The sequence below is a fragment of the Arvicola amphibius genome, chromosome 8 (assembly GCF_903992535.2).
Source record: "Arvicola amphibius chromosome 8, mArvAmp1.2, whole genome shotgun sequence".
Taxonomy (NCBI): Eukaryota; Metazoa; Chordata; class Mammalia; order Rodentia; family Cricetidae; genus Arvicola; species Arvicola amphibius.
The window spans coordinates 72,001,278-72,023,318 of NC_052054.1; the positions used below are offsets into that span (position 1 = coordinate 72,001,278).

The 22,041-nt window shown below is 44.4% G+C and overlaps 2 protein-coding genes across 18 annotated transcripts in view; one reads left to right on the forward strand and one right to left on the reverse strand.

Moving 5' to 3' along the window:
* The window catches only part of LOC119820906, a 148,404-nt gene that overhangs the window by 35,311 nt on the left and 91,052 nt on the right, over positions 1-22,041 (forward strand). The window lies entirely within an intron of this gene.
* On the reverse strand, positions 39-5,883 carry LOC119820903. The gene is given in 2 exon segments (XM_038339615.2): positions 39-1,099; positions 2,282-5,883. Coding segments are annotated over 2 exon segments (3,852 nt in total). The 5' UTR covers positions 5,790-5,883; the 3' UTR covers positions 39-755.

Here is a 22,041-nt window from a genome sequence, read left to right on the forward strand (position 1 = left end):
GGGTGCCGGCTGAGAAGGGGGCTTCTGTTCTAACACGACCGGGTTTGGCCCGACAAGTACTGTTGGTGAGGCAGAGGTCACTTGCCTCGTTAGGGAGAACATAGTGATGGGGTCATATCCCGAGCGATAGAGGCGCAGTCCCCAGGACTTGGGACCATCCCAGATTGCTGCTTTACCTTGGGCGGTAAAATCGAGAACTAGAGGATTGCATCTGCCCCCTAGGGTGGCCCCTGGAACCTTTTTAGACGAGGAGTCATAACAGGGGCCACACCAGTCCTTGGGTTTGCCATCGGTAGACGTGCATACCCAAGGTCCTGCACCCGTAAAACCAGGGGTGGTTCCTCACTTGAGGGTGATTAGGTCCCAGGATGAGGACGGCTTCCAATAGGCATCTCCTGTGGTTTCGCAGCCCCATTGGGCACAGTACCCATCTGCGGGCCCCCCGCATTCCTTCCTAAAATTTTGACCTGGGCACACATAGAAATCCCTGGCTCTTGTCCCATGCCGTCCCCCGGGGTGGTGGCAGCCATACCCGGGGAATGGCTCCTGGTCTGATGGATTCCATGAGTCCCCCACTAGGTCACAGAGGTCAAAGTATAGGGTTGGGAAAGCATCCTTTGTAGTCCCCAACATGGAGGTGGAATTGACAACCTGCCCTGTCATAAGGTTAGTGACTTTCCAAGTTATATTATAAATAGTATGAGGGCTCCTGGCCATCCCCCCTTTTTCTAGTCCTAGCAGGGCCCATAAGATGATTAGCGGGGCTCCCGAGTGAGTCTTATCTTTAGAGGGTTTTGAGAACGCTGAACCTTCCATGATGATGTTGATGTTTCCTCGTCCGATCGGGCTGCTTTTACGTGGGAGGCGTGGACCCAAGCCGCAATGCCGTCGACCTTGAGAGCAGTGGGAGTGGTCAGCAGTACGGTGTAGGGTCCCTTCCAGCGGGGTTCCAAGTTCTTTGTCTGATGCCGGCGGACCCAGACTGCGTCACCAATTTGGTAGTTGTGGGGTATCACTGGTCTGTCCAGCTGGTCTCTGTAAGCGGCAGCCAGTGGTTTCCAAACTTCCCTCTGTACGGCCTGGAGTGCCTGTAAGTGAGCTTGCAGAGAGGGACTGTTAGTAAAGTCTGAAATATTGGAGTCAAAAAAATTAATGAGGGGCGGGGGCGCCCCATATATTATCTCAAAGGGAGTAAGTCCATGTGGTCCTGGAGTGTTGCGGGCACGGTAGAGGGCTAGGGGTAGTAGGAGTACCCAATCTCTAGTGCCAGTTGCAAGCGTTAATTTAGTCAAAGTCTCCTTAATTGTTCTATTCATCCTTTCTACCTGTTCTGAACTCTGGGGTCGGTAAGCGCAATGTAATTTCCAATTAATCCCCAAGAGCTTGGCCACCAACTGACTTACCTGGGAGACGAAGGCGGGCCCATTATCGGTTCCCAGTGCCTGGGGCATGCCGTACCTGGGGAAAATCTCTTCCAGCAGCTTTTTGGTCACTATCTTGGCTGTTTCATATTTAGTCGGGAAGGCTTCTACCCATCCGGAGAAGGTGTCCACAAACACCAACAGATATTTGTATCCATATTGCCCAGGCTTTATTTCAGTAAAGTCAATTTCCCAATGGGTACCTGGTCGGTGTCCTCGCATCCGGATTCCTGTCCCGAATTTAGATTTTCCGGCATTGACCTGAGCGCATGCCTTACAGGCGTCTGCTACCTGCTGTAGGATTTTGTCTCTGCCTAGCAAATAATGGAAGCTTTCTTCTCTATCTAGGAGAGTCTTCATTTTCCGAGGGCCAAGGTGAGTTAGCTTGTGTAAATAGTCTATCAGTTCGAAGGTCTGTTTTGTGGGCACCACAGATTTGCCTTGGAAGACCCAATGCCCTTTGACCGAATCCTGAGAAGCCCCCAGTCTTTTTAGTATCTCCGTGTCCTCTCTAGTATAATGGAAGGGGCAGTGTAAAGGAGGGGCCTTGGTATCTTCTGGGGCAATCGTGAGGATTTGTGAGGTACCCGGCGGTATGCCCATGGCAGCCTCCCGTGCGGCCCTGTCAGCCATTCGGTTGCCTCGGGCCTCGGGGCTATCCCCTTTCTGGTGTCCTGGGCAGTGGATTATACTGAGTCTTTGGGGTAAAAACAGGGCTTTTAGTAAGGCCAAAATCTCGTTCCTGTTTTTAATTTCTTTGCCCTCGGATGTTAGCAGTCCCCGCCTCCGATAAATTTCCCCGTGGATATGGGCGGTGGCAAAAGCGTACCGGCTATCGGTATAGACATTAAGCTTCTTACCTTCTGCCAGCCTGAGCGCCTGGGTGAGTGCTATGAGTTCAGCCCGCTGGGCCGAGGTCCCGGTTGGAAGGGTTTCTGCCCAGATTACCTCGGTCTCGGTGGTTACTGCAGCCCCAGCTCTCCGCTGACCATCCTGCAGAAAACTGCTCCCGTCTGTATACCAGGTGAAGTCAGCGTTCTGGAGGGGTTGATCCGTCAGGTCCGGTCTGGTCCCGTGCATTTCCGCAAGGATCTCGAGGCAATCGTGTTTCGCCCCTCCCTCCGGCAAAGGGAGCAGGGTTGCAGGGTTTAGGGTTACCACAGGTCCGAAGTGCACCCGGTCCGTATCCAGGAGCATGGCTTGGTAGTGGGTCATGCGGGCATTAGAGAGCCAACGGTCTGGAGGCTGCTTAACCAAGGCCTCCACCGCATGTGGTGCCAGGATGGTCAATGGCTGGCCCAGAGTTAATTTTCCCGCGTCCTTGGTGAGGACTGCAATCGCCGCTACCATTCGCAGGCAGGGCGGCCATCCTGAAGCCACTGGGTCGAGCTTCTTCGAGAGATAAGCTACAGGACGTCTCCAAGGACCCAGTTTTTGAGTTAGGACCCCTTTTGCGTAACCCTGTTTTTCGTCCACAAACAGTTCAAATGGCTTAGTTAGGTCTGGGAGTCCCAATGCGGGAGCGGTGAGTAAGGCCCGCTTTATTTCCTGATATGCCTTCTGTTGGTCCTCGCCCCACCTGAACAGAGTCCCTGATTTGGTGAGTGAGTATAAAGGGGCTGCTATTTCAGCAAATCCTGGAATCCATAGGCGACAGAACCCTGCTGTCCCCAGGAACTCCCTCAGCTGCCGAGGGGTCCCAGGTACAGGCATGTTCATAACTGTCGCTTTCCTGGCCTCAGTCAGCCATCTTTGCCCTTCTTTGATTTGGTACCCCAGATAAGTGACCTGCTTTTGGCAAATTTGAGCCTTTTTGGCGGAGGCTTTATAGCCCAGGTTCCCTAGGGTCAATAGTAAGGCCTTGGTGCCTTCTTTACATTCCTGTTCTGAGGTAGCCGCCAGTAGGAGGTCATCCACATATTGGAGCAAAATCAGGGTAGGGTGTTGAATCCTGAAATCGGCCAGATCCCTATGCAGCGCCTCATCGAACAGGGTAGGGCTGTTTTTGAACCCTTGTGGGAGCCGGGTCCAAGTTAGTTGTCCCGAAATCCCCAATTCTGGGTCCTTCCATTCGAAGGCAAATATAGGCTGACTTTCTGGGTGAAGTCTCAGGCAAAAGAATGCATCTTTTAAGTCCAATACTGAGTACCAATTATGAGACGGGGAAAGCCCATTTAACAAATTGTAGGGGTTAGGCACGGTGGGATGTATGTCTTCTACCCGTTTGTTAACTTCTCTGAGGTCCTGGACTGGCCGATAGTCCCCAGTTCCCGGCTTTTAGACAGGTAATAGGGGAGTATTCCAGGGGGACTGACAGGGTGTTAGTATCCCTTGGTCCAGGAGTCTCCGTATGTGGGGTCTGATTCCCGTCTTAGCTTCAAGCGACATGGGATATTGTTTGATTGAGACAGGGGTAGCAGTCGCTTTTAGCGATATAATCAAGGGGGCTTGTTGAGTGGCCAATCCCATACCCCCAGTCTCTGCCCATGCTTGGGGAAATTTAGACAGCCAAAAAGTCTCTAGTGCGGTTTTGGGGTCTCTAGGTGGCTCATGGAGCCGATATTCATCTTCCAAATTTAGGGTTAACACATGCAGGGGCTGTCCTTGTGGCCCCACAATTCGCACCCCCGAATTTTCAAAGTATATTTGGGCCTTTAATTTAGTCAGCAGGTCTCTTCCCAGTAATGGGTATGGGCAATCCGGGACATGGAGAAAAGAATGAGTCACCTTACCAGTAGCCAGATGTACCTTGCGGTCGGTTGTCCATCGATATCTTCTTCCCCCGGTAGCCCCCTGGACCCAAGCGGATTTATCGCTCAGGGGTCCGGGGTTTTGGGTCAACACAGAGTGTTGAGCCCCAGTGTCCACCAGGAAGGTGACTGGCTGCCCCCCGACGTCAAGAGTTATCCTGGGCTCAGGGGGGGGCTCCTGACCCTGACCCCCCTAGTCTTCCAAGGTTAGGAGGGAGGTCTGGGGTCGTGGCTTCCGGGGCCCCTTCGGTCTTTTGGGGCAGTCTTTGACCCAATGTCCTTTCTCCTTGCAGTATGCACATTGATCTTTCTCTACCTGGGGCCCCCTTCGGTCTCCCTCCTGTCTACCCTGTCTTTGACTGGAAACTACGGTGGCCAAGAGTTTGCTCATTTCCTTATGTCTCTTGCGGTCCCTTTCTTTTTCTTTTTCCTCAGCTTCCGTTCTGCGACGGTCCTCTCTTTCCTCTGCCTCCTTTCTAAGACGATCCTCCCTCTCTTCTGGAGTCTCTCGTTTATTAAAGATTCTTTCTGCCTCCTTTAGTAGGTCCCTGAGCGAACTCTCCCTTAAGTTTTCTAGGCGCTCGAGTCTGCGTTTGATATCTGGAGCAGATTGCCAAATGAAAGACATAGCTACGCTAGTTTCTTGCCCTGGATCTTCTGGGTCATACGGGGTGTATCTACGATAGGCTTCTTTGAGCCGCTCTAAGAACGCTGAGGGAGTTTCTCCCGGTCCCTGCAGTACCTGTTTAACTTTCGCCAAATTGGTGGGGCGTCGGCCCGCCCCATGGAGACCCGCTATGAGCAACTGGCGATAGAGGATTAGGTGATTCCTACCTTCCTGTGTGGTGAAGTCCCAATTGGGACGTTCGAGGGGAAAGGCGGCGTCTATCTCATTAGGCAGCTGGGTGGGACGTCCGTCTGCTCCCCGAACCGCCTTTCGAGCCTCCAGGAGGACTCTCTGCTTCTCCTCCGAAGTCAGCAAAGTCTGCAGTAATTGTTGGCAATCATCCCAGGTGGGCTGATGAGTAATCAGGACCGACTCAATTAGAGCAGTCAGCCTAACTGGGTCTTCAGAAAAAGAGGGATTGTTATTTTTCCAGTTATATAGGTCGGAGGAGGAGAACGGCCAGTATTGTAGTTGGCCATTTCCTCCGGTCCGGAGAGGGAATGCCTGAGAGGAAGTAGAATCCGCGGCCAGCTGCTGGTCTCGCCGTCCCCTTAAGCGGGCTGCCATGGGGGACGGGGCAGCGGGAGATGGCGCGGCAGGCCCCTCGTTTTCATCGGTCGAGTCGGCCACCTGAGGCGGGAGGGCCTGTTCTCGGTAGGGAGGGGGGTCCTCCGTGAGGAGGTCTACCAATAGGTCATCCCCCGCGGGCAGAACCTGCGGAGGGGGAGGTTTGGTTTTTGAAGGGTCAGTAAGGGTTGGATATAGAGACGAGCGGATTGGGGGTCCTGCTGGAGAGGAGGAGACTGGAGGGGGTAAGGTGGGAGCAGATGGAGGAAGTAGGGGTTTGGGAGGGACAAAAGGCTTAGCCCAGGGTGGTGGATCGTAAGCCATTGCCTCCCAGGTCACGATATAGGCCACCTGGTCTGGGTGCCCATGAGGGCCGGGGTCCATCACTTTGGCTTTGACCTGCGAGATAATATTAAGGTCGAATGTACCATCCCTTGGCCAGCCCACATTAAATGTGGGCCATTCAGATGAACAGAAAGTAACCCAACGCTTCTTCCGGACTTCCACAGACTGGTTGTTCGCAATGTCCTGGACGTCCCTCCAGTGCTGTAAAGTCAGACTCAAAGGGGTAGTTAAGGACTGTCCCATATTTTCAAACACGGACACAGACAATACCAGACAAAAAAACAAAAAACCAATGACAAAACACCAAAATCGCGCAGCGCGGCTTCGGCGTAAAACCGAAAGCAAAGCCTGAGTTGGAGATAGCGAGAGTCCGGATCTCTCTACTCCCAGAAGAACCACATACCCTTCTGACTGCGGAGGAGCTCCAAACAGTCCGATCCGGGTAGGGTTCACAGAAAACAGACGGGTCCCGAATTGGACCCCAGATGCCCCCGGGACGTCTCCCAGGGCTGCGGTCGGGAGTACGAACTCGTCAGTTCCTCCGCGGGTCCGCCAGATACAGATCTAGTTAGCTAACTAGTTCGGACGCAGGCGCAAACATAAAAACATAGTACAGACAGTCACACAAAGTGATCGCTGGCCAGCTTACCTCCCGGTGGTGAGTCGGTGGTCCCTGGGCAGGGGTCTTCAAATCCCGGACGGGCCCCCAAATGAAAGACCCCACGGGTGGGCTATCTTTCAATCTAGGGAGACCCCCCCCCCAAGGAACAGCGAGACCACTCTTCGGATGCAACAAGCAAGAGGCTTTATTCAGATACACAGGTACCTGGGGCGACTTAGTCTCTCGGAGGACTAGCGCGCCTTTAGGCTGGAGCAGTGGGTTTTTATAGGGTCGGGGAGCAAAAGCGCGGGTACAGAAGCGAGAAGCGTAGTTTACAGGGTTCTGATTGGACAATTTAAATAAGGCTCGGGTTAAAAATAGGGACAGCTGGGTACTTTTCAGGGGGTTTCCAAGAAATCAGATATGTAAGTTAACTTCGTTTATCTAGGGTACAAGCTGTTTCTGCTCCCTTGCTCATGGCCGGGTGTCTGACCACAGATATCCTGCTTGGCCCCTCATTGCCCTTGTTTCTCTGAACTGAACTTTAACTAATCTTCCCTGTCCTTTGTGCTGGTAAAATTTCATGCCTTGCAAAATGGCGTTACTGCTGCTATTATTGAATGGGGGTCTTTCACCCTCTCCCAAGTTATCCTGTATCCTTACCACGTCCATGACCACCCAACCTCATGTTCTTTCTCTTTCCAAACAAAAAAATGAAAATCAAAACAAATCTAAAAAAAAAAAAAAAACTAAGGGGACCAGGTTATGACTGCACCCAAGCAGGTGGAAGTTCCTTTGTTTCAACAGCCGGCCTGCAGCAAGGTAAGCCCTTTGTTGGTGAGCTTCCTGGCCAGAAAGGAGACCTGATTGTCTACCAGAAGATCCATCATTTATTCCCGTGAGTGAGTGCCTGAACCACAGCAGCTGCCCGGAGATGGAGTACAGACATTCCTCAACCCCCTATACTTCCTGGTCTTCCTGCAGGGGCTATTCTCCCCGAAACTGCCTCTCTCTTCCTGTCACATCCCAGCTTGCACCCAGAAATCTCTCCCTTTATCCTCCCTCTTCGGGGCCATAAAATCCCCCAACTCAGCCTGTTAGGGTGCTGAGACCAGGTGTTGAGTGCAACCAGGCTGGTGGGAGGTCCTTTGTTTTAATAGCCTGCCTGCAGCAAGTTAGGCCTTTTGGCTGTGAGCTCCCTGACTAGCAAGGACAATTGAACTTGTAAAAGAAGATCCATAAGGGATTAGTTGGAGGAAGAGATGGGCAGGTGCCAATGCAAGAAATCCTCCAACAATTTGAAAAACAAGATGAAAGCACCAGAACCCAGCAAATTTACAACAGGAAGACTTGAACACCTTAATCAAGAAGAAGTAGAAAAAACGGACTTTATGAAAGTGATAGAGTTCCTTAAACAGAAGGTAAAAAAACTCCCTTGAAGAAATGGATGAGAAGAATAACAAAAAGTTTGAAGAATTGAGTAAATCCATAAATGATATCCTAGGAAATCAAGGAAAAACAATCAAACAGATAATGGAAACAGTGCAAGACTTGAAAACTGAAATGGAGGCAAGGAAGAAAACACAAACTGAGGGCCGGCTGGATATGGAAAATCTACATAAACGAATAGAGACTACAGAAACAAGCATAACAAACAGAATACAAGAGATAGAAGAAAGAATCTCAGATTCTGAAGATACCATAGAGAAAATAAATGCACTGATCAAAGAAAACAGCAATTCCAACAAATTCTCATGACAACATTCAGAAAATCTGGGACACAATAAAAAGACCAAACCTAAGAATAATAGGGGTAGAAGAATGAGAAGAATTACAGCTCAATGGTCCAGAAAATATATTTAATAAAATTATGGAAGAAAACTTTCCCAACCTAAAGAAAGATATTCCTATGTAGGTTCAAGAAGCTTACAGAACACCAAATAGACTGGATCAAAAAAAATCCCCTCGCCATATTATAATCAAAAGACAAAACATACAGAATAAAGAAAGAATATTAAGAGCTGCAAAGGAAAAAGGTCAAATAACTTATAAAGGTAAACCTATCAGACTTACAACTGACTTCTCTATGGAAACCATGAAAGCCAGAAGGTCCTGGATAGATGTTCTGCAGAAAATAAGAGACCATGGATGCAAGCCCAGATTACGATACCCAGCCAAGCTTTCCTTCAATATGAATGGAGAATAAAAATATTCCAGGATAAAAACAAATTTAAACAATACCTAGCCACAAATCCAGCCATACAGAAAGCAATAGAAGGAAAATCACATAACCAAGGAGTCCAACAACTGCCATAATAACTCAGACATCTAGCGACCCTTCACCAGCACACTTCAAAGAAGGGAAACATACAATCTCTACTACCAAAAAAATGATGACCGGAGTTAACAACCACAGGTCATTAATTTCACTTAATATCAATGGACTCAATTCACTTATAAAAAGGCACAGGCTAAGAGATTGGATAAGAAAACAGGATCCAACATTCTGCTGTTTACAAGAAACACACCTCAACCACAAAGACAGACATCTACTCTGAGTAAAAGGTTGGGAAAAGGTTTATCAAGCAAATGGACCTAAGAAACAAGCAGGTGTGGCCATACTAATTTCTAACAAAGTTGACTTCAAACTAAAATCAATCAGAAGAGATGGAGAGGGACATTTTATATTCATAACAGGAAAAATTCATCCGAATAAATTCTCAATACTGAATATCTATGCCCCTAATATAAAAACACCCACTTATGTAAAAGAAACATTGCTAGAACTCAAGGCAGCCATCAAACCACACACACTAATAGTAGGAGACTTCAACACACCTCTCTCACCAATGGAAAGGTCAATCAGACAGAAACCTAACAAAGAATTAAGAGTCTTATTGGAGGTAATGAACCAAATGGAATTAACAGACATCTATAGAACATTCCACAAAAATAGAAAAGAATATACATTCTTCTCTGCGGCTCATGGAACCTTCTCGAAAATTGACCACATACTCAGTAACAAATCACACTTCCACAGTTACAAAAAAATATTAGTAAACACCTCTATGTCTTATCGGATCACCATGGATTAAAATTAGAAATCAACAACAATGCTACCCCCAGAAAGCCTACAAACTCATGGAAACTTAACAGTCAACTACTGAACCACACCTGGGTCAGGAAGAAATAAAGAAAGAAATCAAAGTCTTCCTTGAAATTAATGAAAATAAAGGTACAACATACTCAAACCTTTGGGACACTATGAAAGCAGTGCTAAGAGGAAAGTTCATAACACTAAGTGCCCACTTAAAGAAAATGGAGAAAGCACACATTGGAACTTAACAGCATACCTGAAAGCTCTAGAAAAAAAGAAGCAGACTCACCTAGGAGGAGTAGAAGACTGGAAATAATGAAAATGAGGGCAGAAATCAACAAAATAGAAACACAGAAAACAATCCAAAGAATCAATGAAACAAAAAGCTGGTTCTTGGAGAAAATCAACAAGATTGACAAACCCCTAGCCAAACTAATCAAACAGCAGAGAGAGAACACACAAATTAATAAGATCAGAAATGAAAAAGGGGACATAACCACAGACACAGAGGAAATTCAGAGAATCATTAGATCTTACTACAAAAGCCTGTATGCCACAAAATTGGAAAATGTAAAAGAAATAGCCATTTTTTAGATAAGTACCATATACCAAAGTTAAACCAGGACTAGATGATCAATCTGAATAGACCTGTTAGTCGCAAAGAATTAGCAACTGTTATCAAGAACCTCCCTACCAAAAAAAGCCCAGGACCAGATAGATGGTTTCAATGCAGAATTCTACCAGAACTTCCAAGAAAACCTAATACCTATACTCCTTAATGTATTTCATAATATAGAAACAGAAAAGTCATTGCCAAATTCCTTTTATGAAACTACAATTACCCTGATACCAAAAACACAAAGATTCAACCAAGAAAGAGAATTATAGGCCAATCTCACTCATGAACATTGATGCAAAAATTCTCAATAAAATACTAGCAAACCGAATCCAAGAACACATTAGAAAGATTACCCACTTCAATCAAGTAGGCTTCATCCCAGAGATGCAAGGCTGGTTCAACATATGAAAATCTATCAATGTAATCCATCATATAAATAAACTGAAGGAAAAAAAACATATGTTCATCTCATTAGATGCAGAAAAAGCATTTGACAAAATTCAGCACCCTTTTATGATAAAGGTCTTGGAGAGATTAAGAATACAAGGGTCATTCCTAAATATAATAAAGGCTATTTACAGCAAGCTAACAGCTAACATCAAATTAAACAGAGAGAAACTCAAAGCCATCCCACTAAAATCAGGAACATGACAAGGCTGTCCATGCTCTTCTTATCTCTTCAATATAGTGCTTGAAGTTCTAGCAATAGCAATAAGACAACATAAGCAGATCAAGGGGATTCGAATTGGAAAGGAAGAAGTTAAACTTTCATTATTTGCAGATGATATGATAGTGTACATAAGTGACCCCAAAAACTCCACCAAAGAACTCCTACAGCTGATAAACTCCTTTAGTAATGTGGCAGGATACAAGATCAACTCCAAAAAATCAGTTGCCCTCCAATACACAAAGGATAAGGAAGCAGAGAGGGAAATCAGAGAAGTATCACCTTTCACGATAGCCACAAATCGCATAAGATATCTTGGGGTAACTCTAACCAAGGAAGTGAAAGATCTATTTGACAAGAACTTTAAGTCCTTGAAGAAAGAAATTGAAGAGGATACCAGAAAGTGGAAGGATCTCCCTTTCTCTTGGATTGGGAGGATCAACATAGTAAAAATGGCAATTCTACCAAAGGCAATCTATAGATTCAATGCAATCCCCATCAAGGTCCCATCAAAATTCTTCCCAGGTCTTGAGAGGACAATAATCAACTTTATATGGAAAAACAAGAAACCCAGGACAGCCAAAACAATCTTATACAATAAAGGATCTTCTGGAGGCATTACCATCCCTGACTTCAAACTCTATTACAGAGCTACAGTATTGAAAACAGCTTGGTATTGGCATAAAAACAGAGATGTCGACCAATGGAATCATATAGAAGACCTGGATCTTAACCCACAAACCTATGAACACCTGATTTTCGATAAAGGAGCCAAAAGTACACAATGGAAGAAAGAGGGCATCTTCAACAAATGGTGCTGGCATAACTAGATGTCAACCTGTAGAAGAATGAAAATAGATCCATATCTATCACCATGCACAAAACTCAAGTCCAAATGGATTAAAGACCTCAATATCAATCTGAGCACACTGAACCTGTTAGAGGAGAAATTGGGAAGTACTCTAAAACATATGGGTACAGGAGGCTACTTCCTACATATAACCCTAGCAGCACAGACATTGAGGGCAATAGTGAATAAATGGGACCTCCTGAAACTGAGCAGCTTCTGTAAAGCAAGGGACACTGTCACTAAGACACAAAGGCAGCTTACTGACTGGGAAAAGATCTTCACCAACCCTGCAACTGACAAAGGTCTGATCTCCAAATCATATAAGGAACTCAAGAGACTAGACGTTAAAATGCTAATTAACCCAATTTTAAAAAATGGGGCACTGAACTCAACAGAGAATTCTCAACAGGAGATGTTCAAATGGCCAAAAGACACTTAAGGCCATGCTCAACCTCCTTATCGATCAGGTAAATGCAAATCAAAACAACTTTGAGATACCATCTTACACCTGTCAGAAAGGCTAAAATCAAAAACACCAATGATAACCTTTGCTGGAGAGGTTGTGGAGTAAGGGGTACACTCATCCATTGCTGGTGGGAATGCAAACTTGTGCAACCACTCTGAAAAGCAGTGTGGCAGTTTCTCAGGAAATTGGGGATCAACCTACCCCAGGACCCAGCAATTCCACTCTTGGGAATATATCCAAAAGATGCCCTATCTTATTACAAAAGTATTCGTTCAACTATGTTCATAGCAGCATTATTTGTAATAGCCAGAACCTGGAAACAACCTAGATGCCCTTCAATGGAAGAATGGATAAAGAATGTGTGGTATATATACATATTAGAGTACTACTCAGCAGTAAAAAGCAATGACATCTTGAATTTTGCATGCAAATGGATGGAAATAGAAAACACTATTCTGAGTGAGGTAACCAAGACCCCAAAAGATGAACATGGGATGTACTCACTCATAATTTATTTTTAGCCATAAATAAAGGACATCGAGCCTATAATTCGTGATCCTAAAGAAGCTAAATAAGGTGAACCCAAAGAAAAACATATAGTTATCCTCCTGGATATTGGAAATAGAGAAGACTGCCAGGCAAAAATTGGGAACTTGGGGGTGGGGTGAGATGGAGATAAGGGGAGATGGGGAGAAAAAAGTATGAAGGGGAGGATGGGGAGAGCATGGGGGAATGGGATGCTTGGGATATAGGAAGGATGGATATGGGAGCAGGGAAGCATATATCTTAATTATAGGAGCCATTATAGGGTCAGCAAGAGACTTGACTCTAGAGGGGTTCCCACATATCCAGGGAGATGCTCCAGCTAGTTCCTTGGGCAGCTGAGAAGAGGGAGCCTGAAATGGCCAGATCCTATAACCATACTGATGAATATCTTGTGTATCACCATAGAACTTTCATCTGGTGATGGATGGAGATAGAGACAGAGCCCCACATTGGAGCACCAGACTGAGTTTCCAAGGTCCAAATGAGGAGCAGAAGGAGGGGGAACATGAGCAAGGAATTCAGGACCGCAACGGGTGCACCCACCCACAGAAATGGTGGGGCTGATCTAAGGGGAGCTCACCAAGGCCAGCTGGACTGGGACTGAAAAAGCATGGGATAAAACCTGAGTCCCTGAACATGGCAGACAACAAGGGCTGCTGAGAGGCCAAGGACAATGGCATTGGATTTTGATCCTACTACATATACTGGCTTTGGGGGGGCCTAGCCTGTTTGGATGCTCACCTTCCTAGACCTGGATGGAGGGGGGAATGACCTTGGACTTCCCACAGGGCAGGGCACCCTTACTACTCTTCGGACTGGAGAGGGAGGGGAAGGGAAAATGGGGAGTGGGGAGGAGGCAAAAATTTTTTAATTAAAAATAAATAAGAAAAAAAATTAAAATGGAATTCAGGGGTGGAAGAGATGGTTCAGTGTTTAAGAGCTTTGCCTGATCTTCCAAAAGTCCTGAGTTCAATTCCCAGCAAGCACATGGTTTTTTGTGCCCTCTTCTGTTCTGCAGGGATACATGCAGGCAGAATACTATATACATAATAAATAAATAAATACTTTTAAAAAGAATCTATTTAATAAAAATTTAAAAATAATAAACAAACAAACAAACAAACAAACAAACAAATAAATAAATAAAGTAGAATTCAGAAAAAAACCAATAGGATAGACTACAGTTTTGTGCACATTCACATTTTGTTTTGACTTGTTTAAATTTAGTTGCACTGTTTAAACCTTCTCCCATGTGAAAAAAATTTGGCCCAAGGACCATTGAGGCATATGTTTTCAATCATGAGTCCATCTTAACCCAAAGACGCCGTCTTAGATCAAGTCCCTTTACCTACATAGGACTTGGGTTTTTTTTTTTTTTTCACTTTCATGGTCTTAGCAATGACAATAGAGGATGTTCTCTTCTATGGTGTCTGCATTGCATCATATATGAAAAGGTAATGGATCAATGTGTCTTTTTACCCAGTGACTGCTCTGTTTGTATTACCAGCTGTGATTACTATGTCTCATTTCTAAAGCTCTAGTAAGACTACAACAATAAGCCTCATTTAACTATTCGAGCATTTAATCTAAATTTTGTAAATTGCTGTGGTAGCAGCTCAGAGGTTAGGGCACTATACTCTTATTCATAGGACCTGAATTGGGTTCCCAGTGTTCTCACTGGGCAGTTCACAAGTGCCTGGAACTAGCCTTCTAGGAGGATGATGAGGCTGTTTTCTGTGCTCCCATGTATTTCATTCATGTGCATGTACACACGAGCATACATTCACATCATTTAAAATCAATAATTAAAATTAAAATTCAATCCAGAGAGTGGTGGTGCACACTTTTAATCCCAGAACTTGAGGGGTAGAGGCAAAGGGATGGATTTCTGTAAGTTCAAGGCCAGCCTTATCTACAGAGTGAGTTTTAGAACAGGCAGGGACACACAGAGAAACCTATTTTGAAAAACAAAAAACCAACAAACAGAAAAAAATCTAATTAAAGATTATTTATTTTAGGAAAAAGATAAAGTTAACATGAAAGGCTAACAGTATTTTTTTGTATGCCCGATATCTCATGAATAAGAATTTATGCTGTTTTCTTTCCTTCATTTTCTAATATATGTACCACTGAAGCTGGTTTCTCAGTTTACAAACCACGGCTCACAAACATGACATCTTAATTTGACTAACTGGAAGATGATATAATTAGAGTAAGGCAATTTAATAAAATATTTCTCTTTATTCTTGACAATTAAGTGCATATATTCAATGAAATATGATCACATCCATTGTTCATTTTCCTCAAGATCCTTTCATATTCCCCAGTCATGTAACCTATTTCCCTCAAGTCTTCATTTTTGATAACCCACTAACTGAAATTAGTGTTGCCCAAATGTACATGGGTGTGGAGCATGGAAAACCATGTCGTATCCTTAAAAATAATGATTTTACCTCTTCCAGCAGCTCTTAACTCTCAATATCTCCAAACACAGGTGAGGGACCTGGAAAGCATCTCCCTCACTTATGACAAATTTTAGGCGTCTTGATTTTAAGTTTTGTCTTTAGCTTTTGTCACTCTATCAGTTTGATAGTCATGCCATATCCCAAGATTTACAATTCACCACAATTTATCTCTGGCTCTCTCATCCCTTTTGCCTTCTCTTCAATGAGCCTCTGTGAGGTGGTTAATAAATATGACCCCTTTAGAGCTGAGCGCTCAGTCTCTTATTCTCAACACTTTGAGAACTTATGAATTTCTGCACTGATGGCTGCCCACTGCTGAAAGAAGCCTCTCTGACCAATGCTGGGAGCAGCCCAAGGCCATGGACATAAATATAGTTAGAAGGCAATTTGACAACATGACCATTTAAAAAAATAACAATATCACCTTCTACCTTTGGACCTATGACCTCCTCAGCTGTGCTGGCTAGTTTTATATCCCCTTTCCATGTTAACACATCTATTGATATTGCCATCATTCAAGTCTTGTTTACAAAACAATTTCTAGTAGAAACTGTTTCACAGCAGATGGCCTAGTATTCTGGCTCTCTTCTTTGCTGATGTGCCCTCATCCATAGATGCGGGATCTGTGATTTAGACGTATATTTGAGAGTTGGATTTCCCATGATCTGTTCTTCTTTGCACTGTGTCCATTATGGTTTTCTGTGATGATCCCATATTCTGTGATGAGAATTTTATCATAGACCACTTGTCTATGGGCAAAATAATAAGATTTAGAATGTAGTAAGGAATCAATCCAAAAATCAATGGGAATATATCCTTTTCTGAGGTCCATGACCTTGGAAGTTGGCAGGCTTTCCAGTACCAGGCATGATTTCCTGATGTGGGACAATGGTCTTGTAAAGATTTTTCATTTGTGATGGTTTAATAAAATGCTAATTGGCCCATAGCCAGGCAAGAAGTATAGGTGGGATGACCAGGACAAGAGAATTTTGGAAAGAGAAAAGGTTTAGTCTGTAGTCATCACCCAGATGTAGAGGAAGAAAGATGAGAATGCCTCACTGATAAAATGTACAAAGCCACGTGACTAACAGACAAGAATTATGGGTTAAGAAGTAAGAATTAGTTAATAATAAAGCCTGAGCTTATAGGCCAACCAGTTTATAATTAATGTAAGCCTCTGTGTGTTTCTTTGGAACTCAATAGCTGCAGGACTGGACTGGACAGAAACCTCTGTCAACAATTTCCCTCCAGTTGCATGGGTGGGCCTACTAAGTAGACCCATGACAAACAAGGGAGTTGTAATAGTAAAAAGAAGATTTCCAACTCTAAATAGTTAGGCCTATGTTGATTCACAGAAGAGTGTCACCAGATTTTCAAAGACTCACAACCAATCTTTCTTAAACTCTTTTATAAAAACAGAAAGAAACATAAGAATCACTTCAAAGTTGTTCTATGAAGCCAGTATCATTCTAATTCCCAAACCAGGAACTACAAACCCATGATTACAAACATGCTAGGCAATTCCTCTGACACAGTGACTTACCTTTCTTTCTCCCCTTCCATCCTCCCTCTCTTCCTCCCTCTCTTATTAAGTCAAGATCCCTCATTAAATTGATTATGCTGTCCTTGAACTCTCTCTGTAGCCCGTGTAAGTATTGAAAACTGAAACCCCTCCCTCATTTTTCCCTCATTCCTCCTAGTATTTGAAATCACATACACCATGTGACTGACTGAATGAGATTTTATAAGACTGGGTTAGTAAACTGAGGAAAAGTGAGAAGACTCCAAAGAGGGAGGAGAAAGACAGCAATGTTTCTTTATGCCTCTCTTTTTCCTATGCTCCTTCAAAATACCTTTCAATCCCTCTCCAGGTTCATGGTATCATGTAATGACCACCACCTAAATATTCCTTTAAGCACTAAGTAATAAAGGGATGTATCTGGCACAAGAACACCTGCAGAGGCAAGAAGATCATAAGTTAAAGATTATCCTTTGTTACATGAAGAAAGCCCAGGAGAAAGGGCTTCTGAGGACACAGAGAACAAGAAAAAGTCAGAGAAAAGAAATGGGTTTTTTCATTCAAAAGCTAAAAGAAATAAGGGGAAGTAGGTAGGGAATGAATACATGAGAGAGGGAGAGACAGAGAATAGGAATAACCTCAGAGAAACAGGCAGAAGCTACCCAAGAGAGACACAAAAGATGGTTGGAGATATAGCTAAGTAGGTAGAATGTTGGTTGGTCCTGCTTGGGTGGCTTGGCTTCTATCATCAGTATCAAAAATAGCAGGCATGCATACCAATAAAGGCAAGAAGATCATATCAAGGAGTTCAAGATAATCTTCTGCCACATGGAAAGTTCAAGGCAAGCCTGGAATACTTGTGGAAGGAAGGAAGGAAGCAAGGAAGAAAGAAAGGGAGGGAGGGAGGGAGGGAGGAAAAAGGAGAGGAGATTGGAATAAAGGATGAAGAACAGAAGATGGACTGATGGAAGGAAAAAAGAAAAATGGATGTCAGGAAGCAGCAAGGAAGGGATGAAAGGAGGGACAGAAGGGGAGGGATGGGAAGGTATAGAGGGAGAGTGAAATCCTAAGTTATTTCCATAAAGGGAACTGGAACTTAGCTGGATCCTTAGACTTTTGTTTGAGATAGGAACAAACCACTTCCCTATTCCAGGAGCACAATATCTGGCAATTAGCCATACCTGTTGACAATAATTTTGAGCAATCAGAACTCTCTGATTTACATCTAGGTGGGAAATTTGTCTGAGGAAGAAGCATAATAACCTTGAAGGAATAAAAACAAGTCCCAACTCTGACCTTTGGCATTTTTGGGCCTCTACACTCTCATCTTCCTCCTGATTTATGGCTATGTGTTCCATTTTTCCATCGCAAAGCCCTCCATAGTGTTCAGACAGAAATGCTCAGGAATGTAACAAGGCTTTCCACTGGTGAAGACCAAATATGATTGGCATGGTAGAGCAGGAAGACATGAGCATGCACATTAATTTCCATTCTCCAGCTACTAACCGGGTCCCACCACTCACTGATTTCCTGGAAGACAGGATAGATGACAATGATGAACTTCATTCAGAGAAATATTCAGCCTGCTCCACTAGGGCCTCCCATATCACCTCATGTCCACCCAGGGATAGAATAGGCTGGGACCCATGTAGTCTGTGACAGTATCTCCATACTTCTCCCTCAGCTGCAGAGTCAAGGCCAGGATCTTACAATCTGAACCAAGTAATGGGTCCTACCTCCCACTGGATTACAATCCCTGGTATCAGATTGTCTGGGTCTCACTAGGAAACAGTCCAAACTTGAACTCTGTGCTTTCTTGTGGCCATCTGTCATACCCTTCTCCAAAGGCCCTGGACCCAGAACTTCTGAGAACCTTGCACCTTTGGGCATTATGAGTTTCACAGGCTCCCCACATGAAATGCTACTCTCCAGGATGAAGATATTAGTACATTTATCAGAAGTTATCTCCTTACCTACCTTCCCACTGTTTGTTTTCTTAATAATTCTAGAAGCTTCTTTAGTGTGAAACCATTACTGGAAGAAGAGAATCCACCACCTCGTCAATGCAACTCCTTGCTATCTGCCAGGATCACTTTTTATGCCCACCTCCTGCCTTCTCACTCTGACCTTTGCACGTCTCACTCCTTGGAAGGATTTGAGTAACCTCGTGAGGTCTGTTTGCAAAGTGTTCTCCAGAAAACCCGAAGCCATTTCCCAGGGGAGAGACAGTCCTTGAACTATAGTCACCACAGGTCCAGACTAACAAGATTAGTAGAAACAGGAGTGTCATTGTCCTCCCTTGGCACACAGTTCTCTGTTTTACTTGAAGGGTGGCTGCTGTGTTTGTTGTGCTATTTCTGTGGCTGGTGGAAGAGGTTGTTCTATGATTCTACCTTGCCAAAGCCCCTGGTGACTCTCCCTGGGCTACAGAGAGCTTAGTGAGGCAGGTAGAAATTTAGAATCTCAGAGATGAGTTGAGAGCTGCCTGCTGACTGGCCAATACTGCCCAGAGACATCTTTCTAGATGATTGAATTAAATAAATTACATTTTCCATAAACACATGCTTGTCACCACAGAGCAGTGTGTCAACATTGAGTTTCAGGGACACCACTCAAAGGGTTTTTCCCAGATACTTCTGTCAGAAGATGACAAGGCAGCAAAAGCTGATGATTCACACAGCTGGAGTCAACTGGACTTTGGGGACAAGAAGTTATTCTGGTCATCAGAAGAAAGTAATAGAAATTAGAGACAGACAAGTGCATATTGGGCAAGTTTAAGGAACTGCTGGTTTTATCATTTTATTGAGTTGTTTATTTACATATTGTTTATTGTTCCACTATATTAAACACATGGCATCTTTCACCTGCTGTTCTGGGTTCTCACAATGGAACAGGAAACAAGGCAATAGTTTGTCCCTTCACAAACCTGGCATGGATGTGATAGAGTATGTAGAAAGAATCCCTTCTAGAAGGAACCTTAGGAGCCTAACAATAAAATGGTCACATGTAAGAATAGCAAGGAGGTTGGAGGACAGGGCCCTGTGATGATTGTTCTTCATTGTTGACTCTATCTGGCATCAACCAAAACTGAAGCTGCTGAGCATCTTGTGAGAGATTTCTGATTATATTATTAGAACCAGGAAAAGCCACCCTAAATCTGGGCCACACCTGCTGACAGAACACATGAAAAGAGGTAATTGTGCTTTTGCTGAGAAAGACTGTGACAAGAGCACTTGAAGATCACAGGAACCTAGAAGATATTTTGTGAAGAAAAAGACACCAGATACCAAAGATCACACACTATGTGATTCTTGTTTTGTGAATCATACATATTAGACAATTCAATAGATACAGAATTCACTCCATTTACAGAGTCCATTAGTGTAGATCATGGAGTACCTGGAGCTGGTACATTGGGACTGTGACTGTCGGGAGCACTAGGGAGTGCCTCCTCCTGAGATGTAGTCTCTAGAATTCCCTCTGTTCACACATCAAGAAAGACACTCAATTAGTTTATTCAGTGCCATTCACAGGGCAGAACAGTATAACCCAGGAATTTGGAAAATTTGTAGTAGGTAGGAGTGAGCAGTGATCTAGCACCTAGTTCCAGCAAGTCTCTTAGAGGCAGAAAGTTGGGGCCATTCTCAATAGGAGTGGGAACACTTGACCATCTCAGACCAGTTATCAGGAAAAGAAGCAGATCTGGTGTGTTGGGGGCATATTGCTGAAACAACTCTCTTTGGGACTGAGGTCAATGTCCTTAGGAGCCACAAGACTGGACACAAAGAAACTCTGGAGAATGGTGAAAAAAAGGAACAATTCAATGCACACAATACCTTCCCCAAGACAAATGCACTTTCCTCTAAACACAGAGAATGAGACATGTGCCCCAGGGCAGTGTACAACCTTCAGATTGCCCCTTTCCTAAAGCCAGAAAAATTTGTTTACTGCTAGGAATAATAATGAATTTGAATCTCACTTGCAATTCTAGTGAGAATGTTAAGTATAGACGTAAGTCACAAAACAATCCCATACCAGTTTGGAATTATGATTAATAAAAGGGTTATTTATTTAAGGGGGAAATGTACAGATCAGATCACTGTCCTAGACAACAACCCTCTGTGTTACCAGGAACAGAGTCTAGTAGCTGGAAGTGGAGCCAGAAGCAAGAGAGAGAGAGCAGGGCTACTGCTGCTTTTTAAAGCAAATGAGACCACACACAAGTGGGCTAGTATCTTAAAGTCTATTGGCTGAAGGAGCAGAAGGAGCTCCCCTAGCAGTTAAGAGATTCCCAAATCCGTAAAGAATTGGTGTAAGGACCAGTGAAAAGTCTTAGCACAGAAAGCCCCATGCTATCATTTCTGAGACCATAAGTTCTATTTCTAGGACCCACATATTAGGAGAAAACCAAGTGCCACAAATGCACACGCTGTCCTCTGGTTTAAATACACACATACACACACACACACACACACACACACACACACACACACACCATAGAATACTTACATATGCATACAACATGAGCACAATGAATAACAAAATTACAACATGTGCTAGTTTGGTGGTGGTGGTGGATGTATCTTAGTCACTTCTGACATCTTCCTAGCTTTTTTAAAGATTACCAGATTCCTTAATTCCAGACTATAAGGTCTGGAATTAAGACTATATTTTGTTCCACTTACAGCAGGAACAAAATGTCTATGTGTACACATGGACAATGCTACAACTTTAATGTCCCTCCAATCTCATGTGAGGGGATTGGTGCCCATCCCATTGGGCTGCCCTGAAGGTGAAGTGTTGTTCAGATAGACTCTTATATTAATAAATGGATGGTTTTAAGTGTAATGGTCTGTCCTGTCCCTTTAAGAGACAAGCCATACCCACTCCCTCCCCTGTCTCATGGCCTGCTGCCCACTGAGTCCCCTTCTTTCTGTCTCTCTTTTGAAGAGGCAGCTTTTGTCTGTCCTTTCTCCTTACTTCTTCCCTTACCCCCTCTGTTTTGCTCTCTCACTCTCCCTCTTTCTCTTTCTCTCTCTTCCTCTCTTTCTGCTATTCTCCCCTTTTGCCTTTCCCCTCCATAACCCACTAAATTAATATCCAGCCTCACTCTGCATGGTGTGCCTACCCATGTCTCTGTCTCTCACCCACCAAGTGGCTCCCTGTCCAGGACCAGTCACCTTCAGAGACCTGTGATGTGGTCTCTTGGTGTGCCCATCCGTCTCTCCTCATGTGACAGGCTGGCCTGTCAAGGTCTCTCACCCTCCCAGTGGCTCCCTATTTGGGGCTCCCTGCCTGGGATTCATTGCCCCTCATGACCCATTGCAACCACTTAGAAAACTCTGTTGTCCCTGCCTGGGACTGGCTGCTCAGCCTGCTACCACTCTGAGGACCTGTGGCATGGTCTCATGGCCTGCTGCCCACTGCAGCCACTCAGGGACCTGCAGCATTTTTTTTAAAC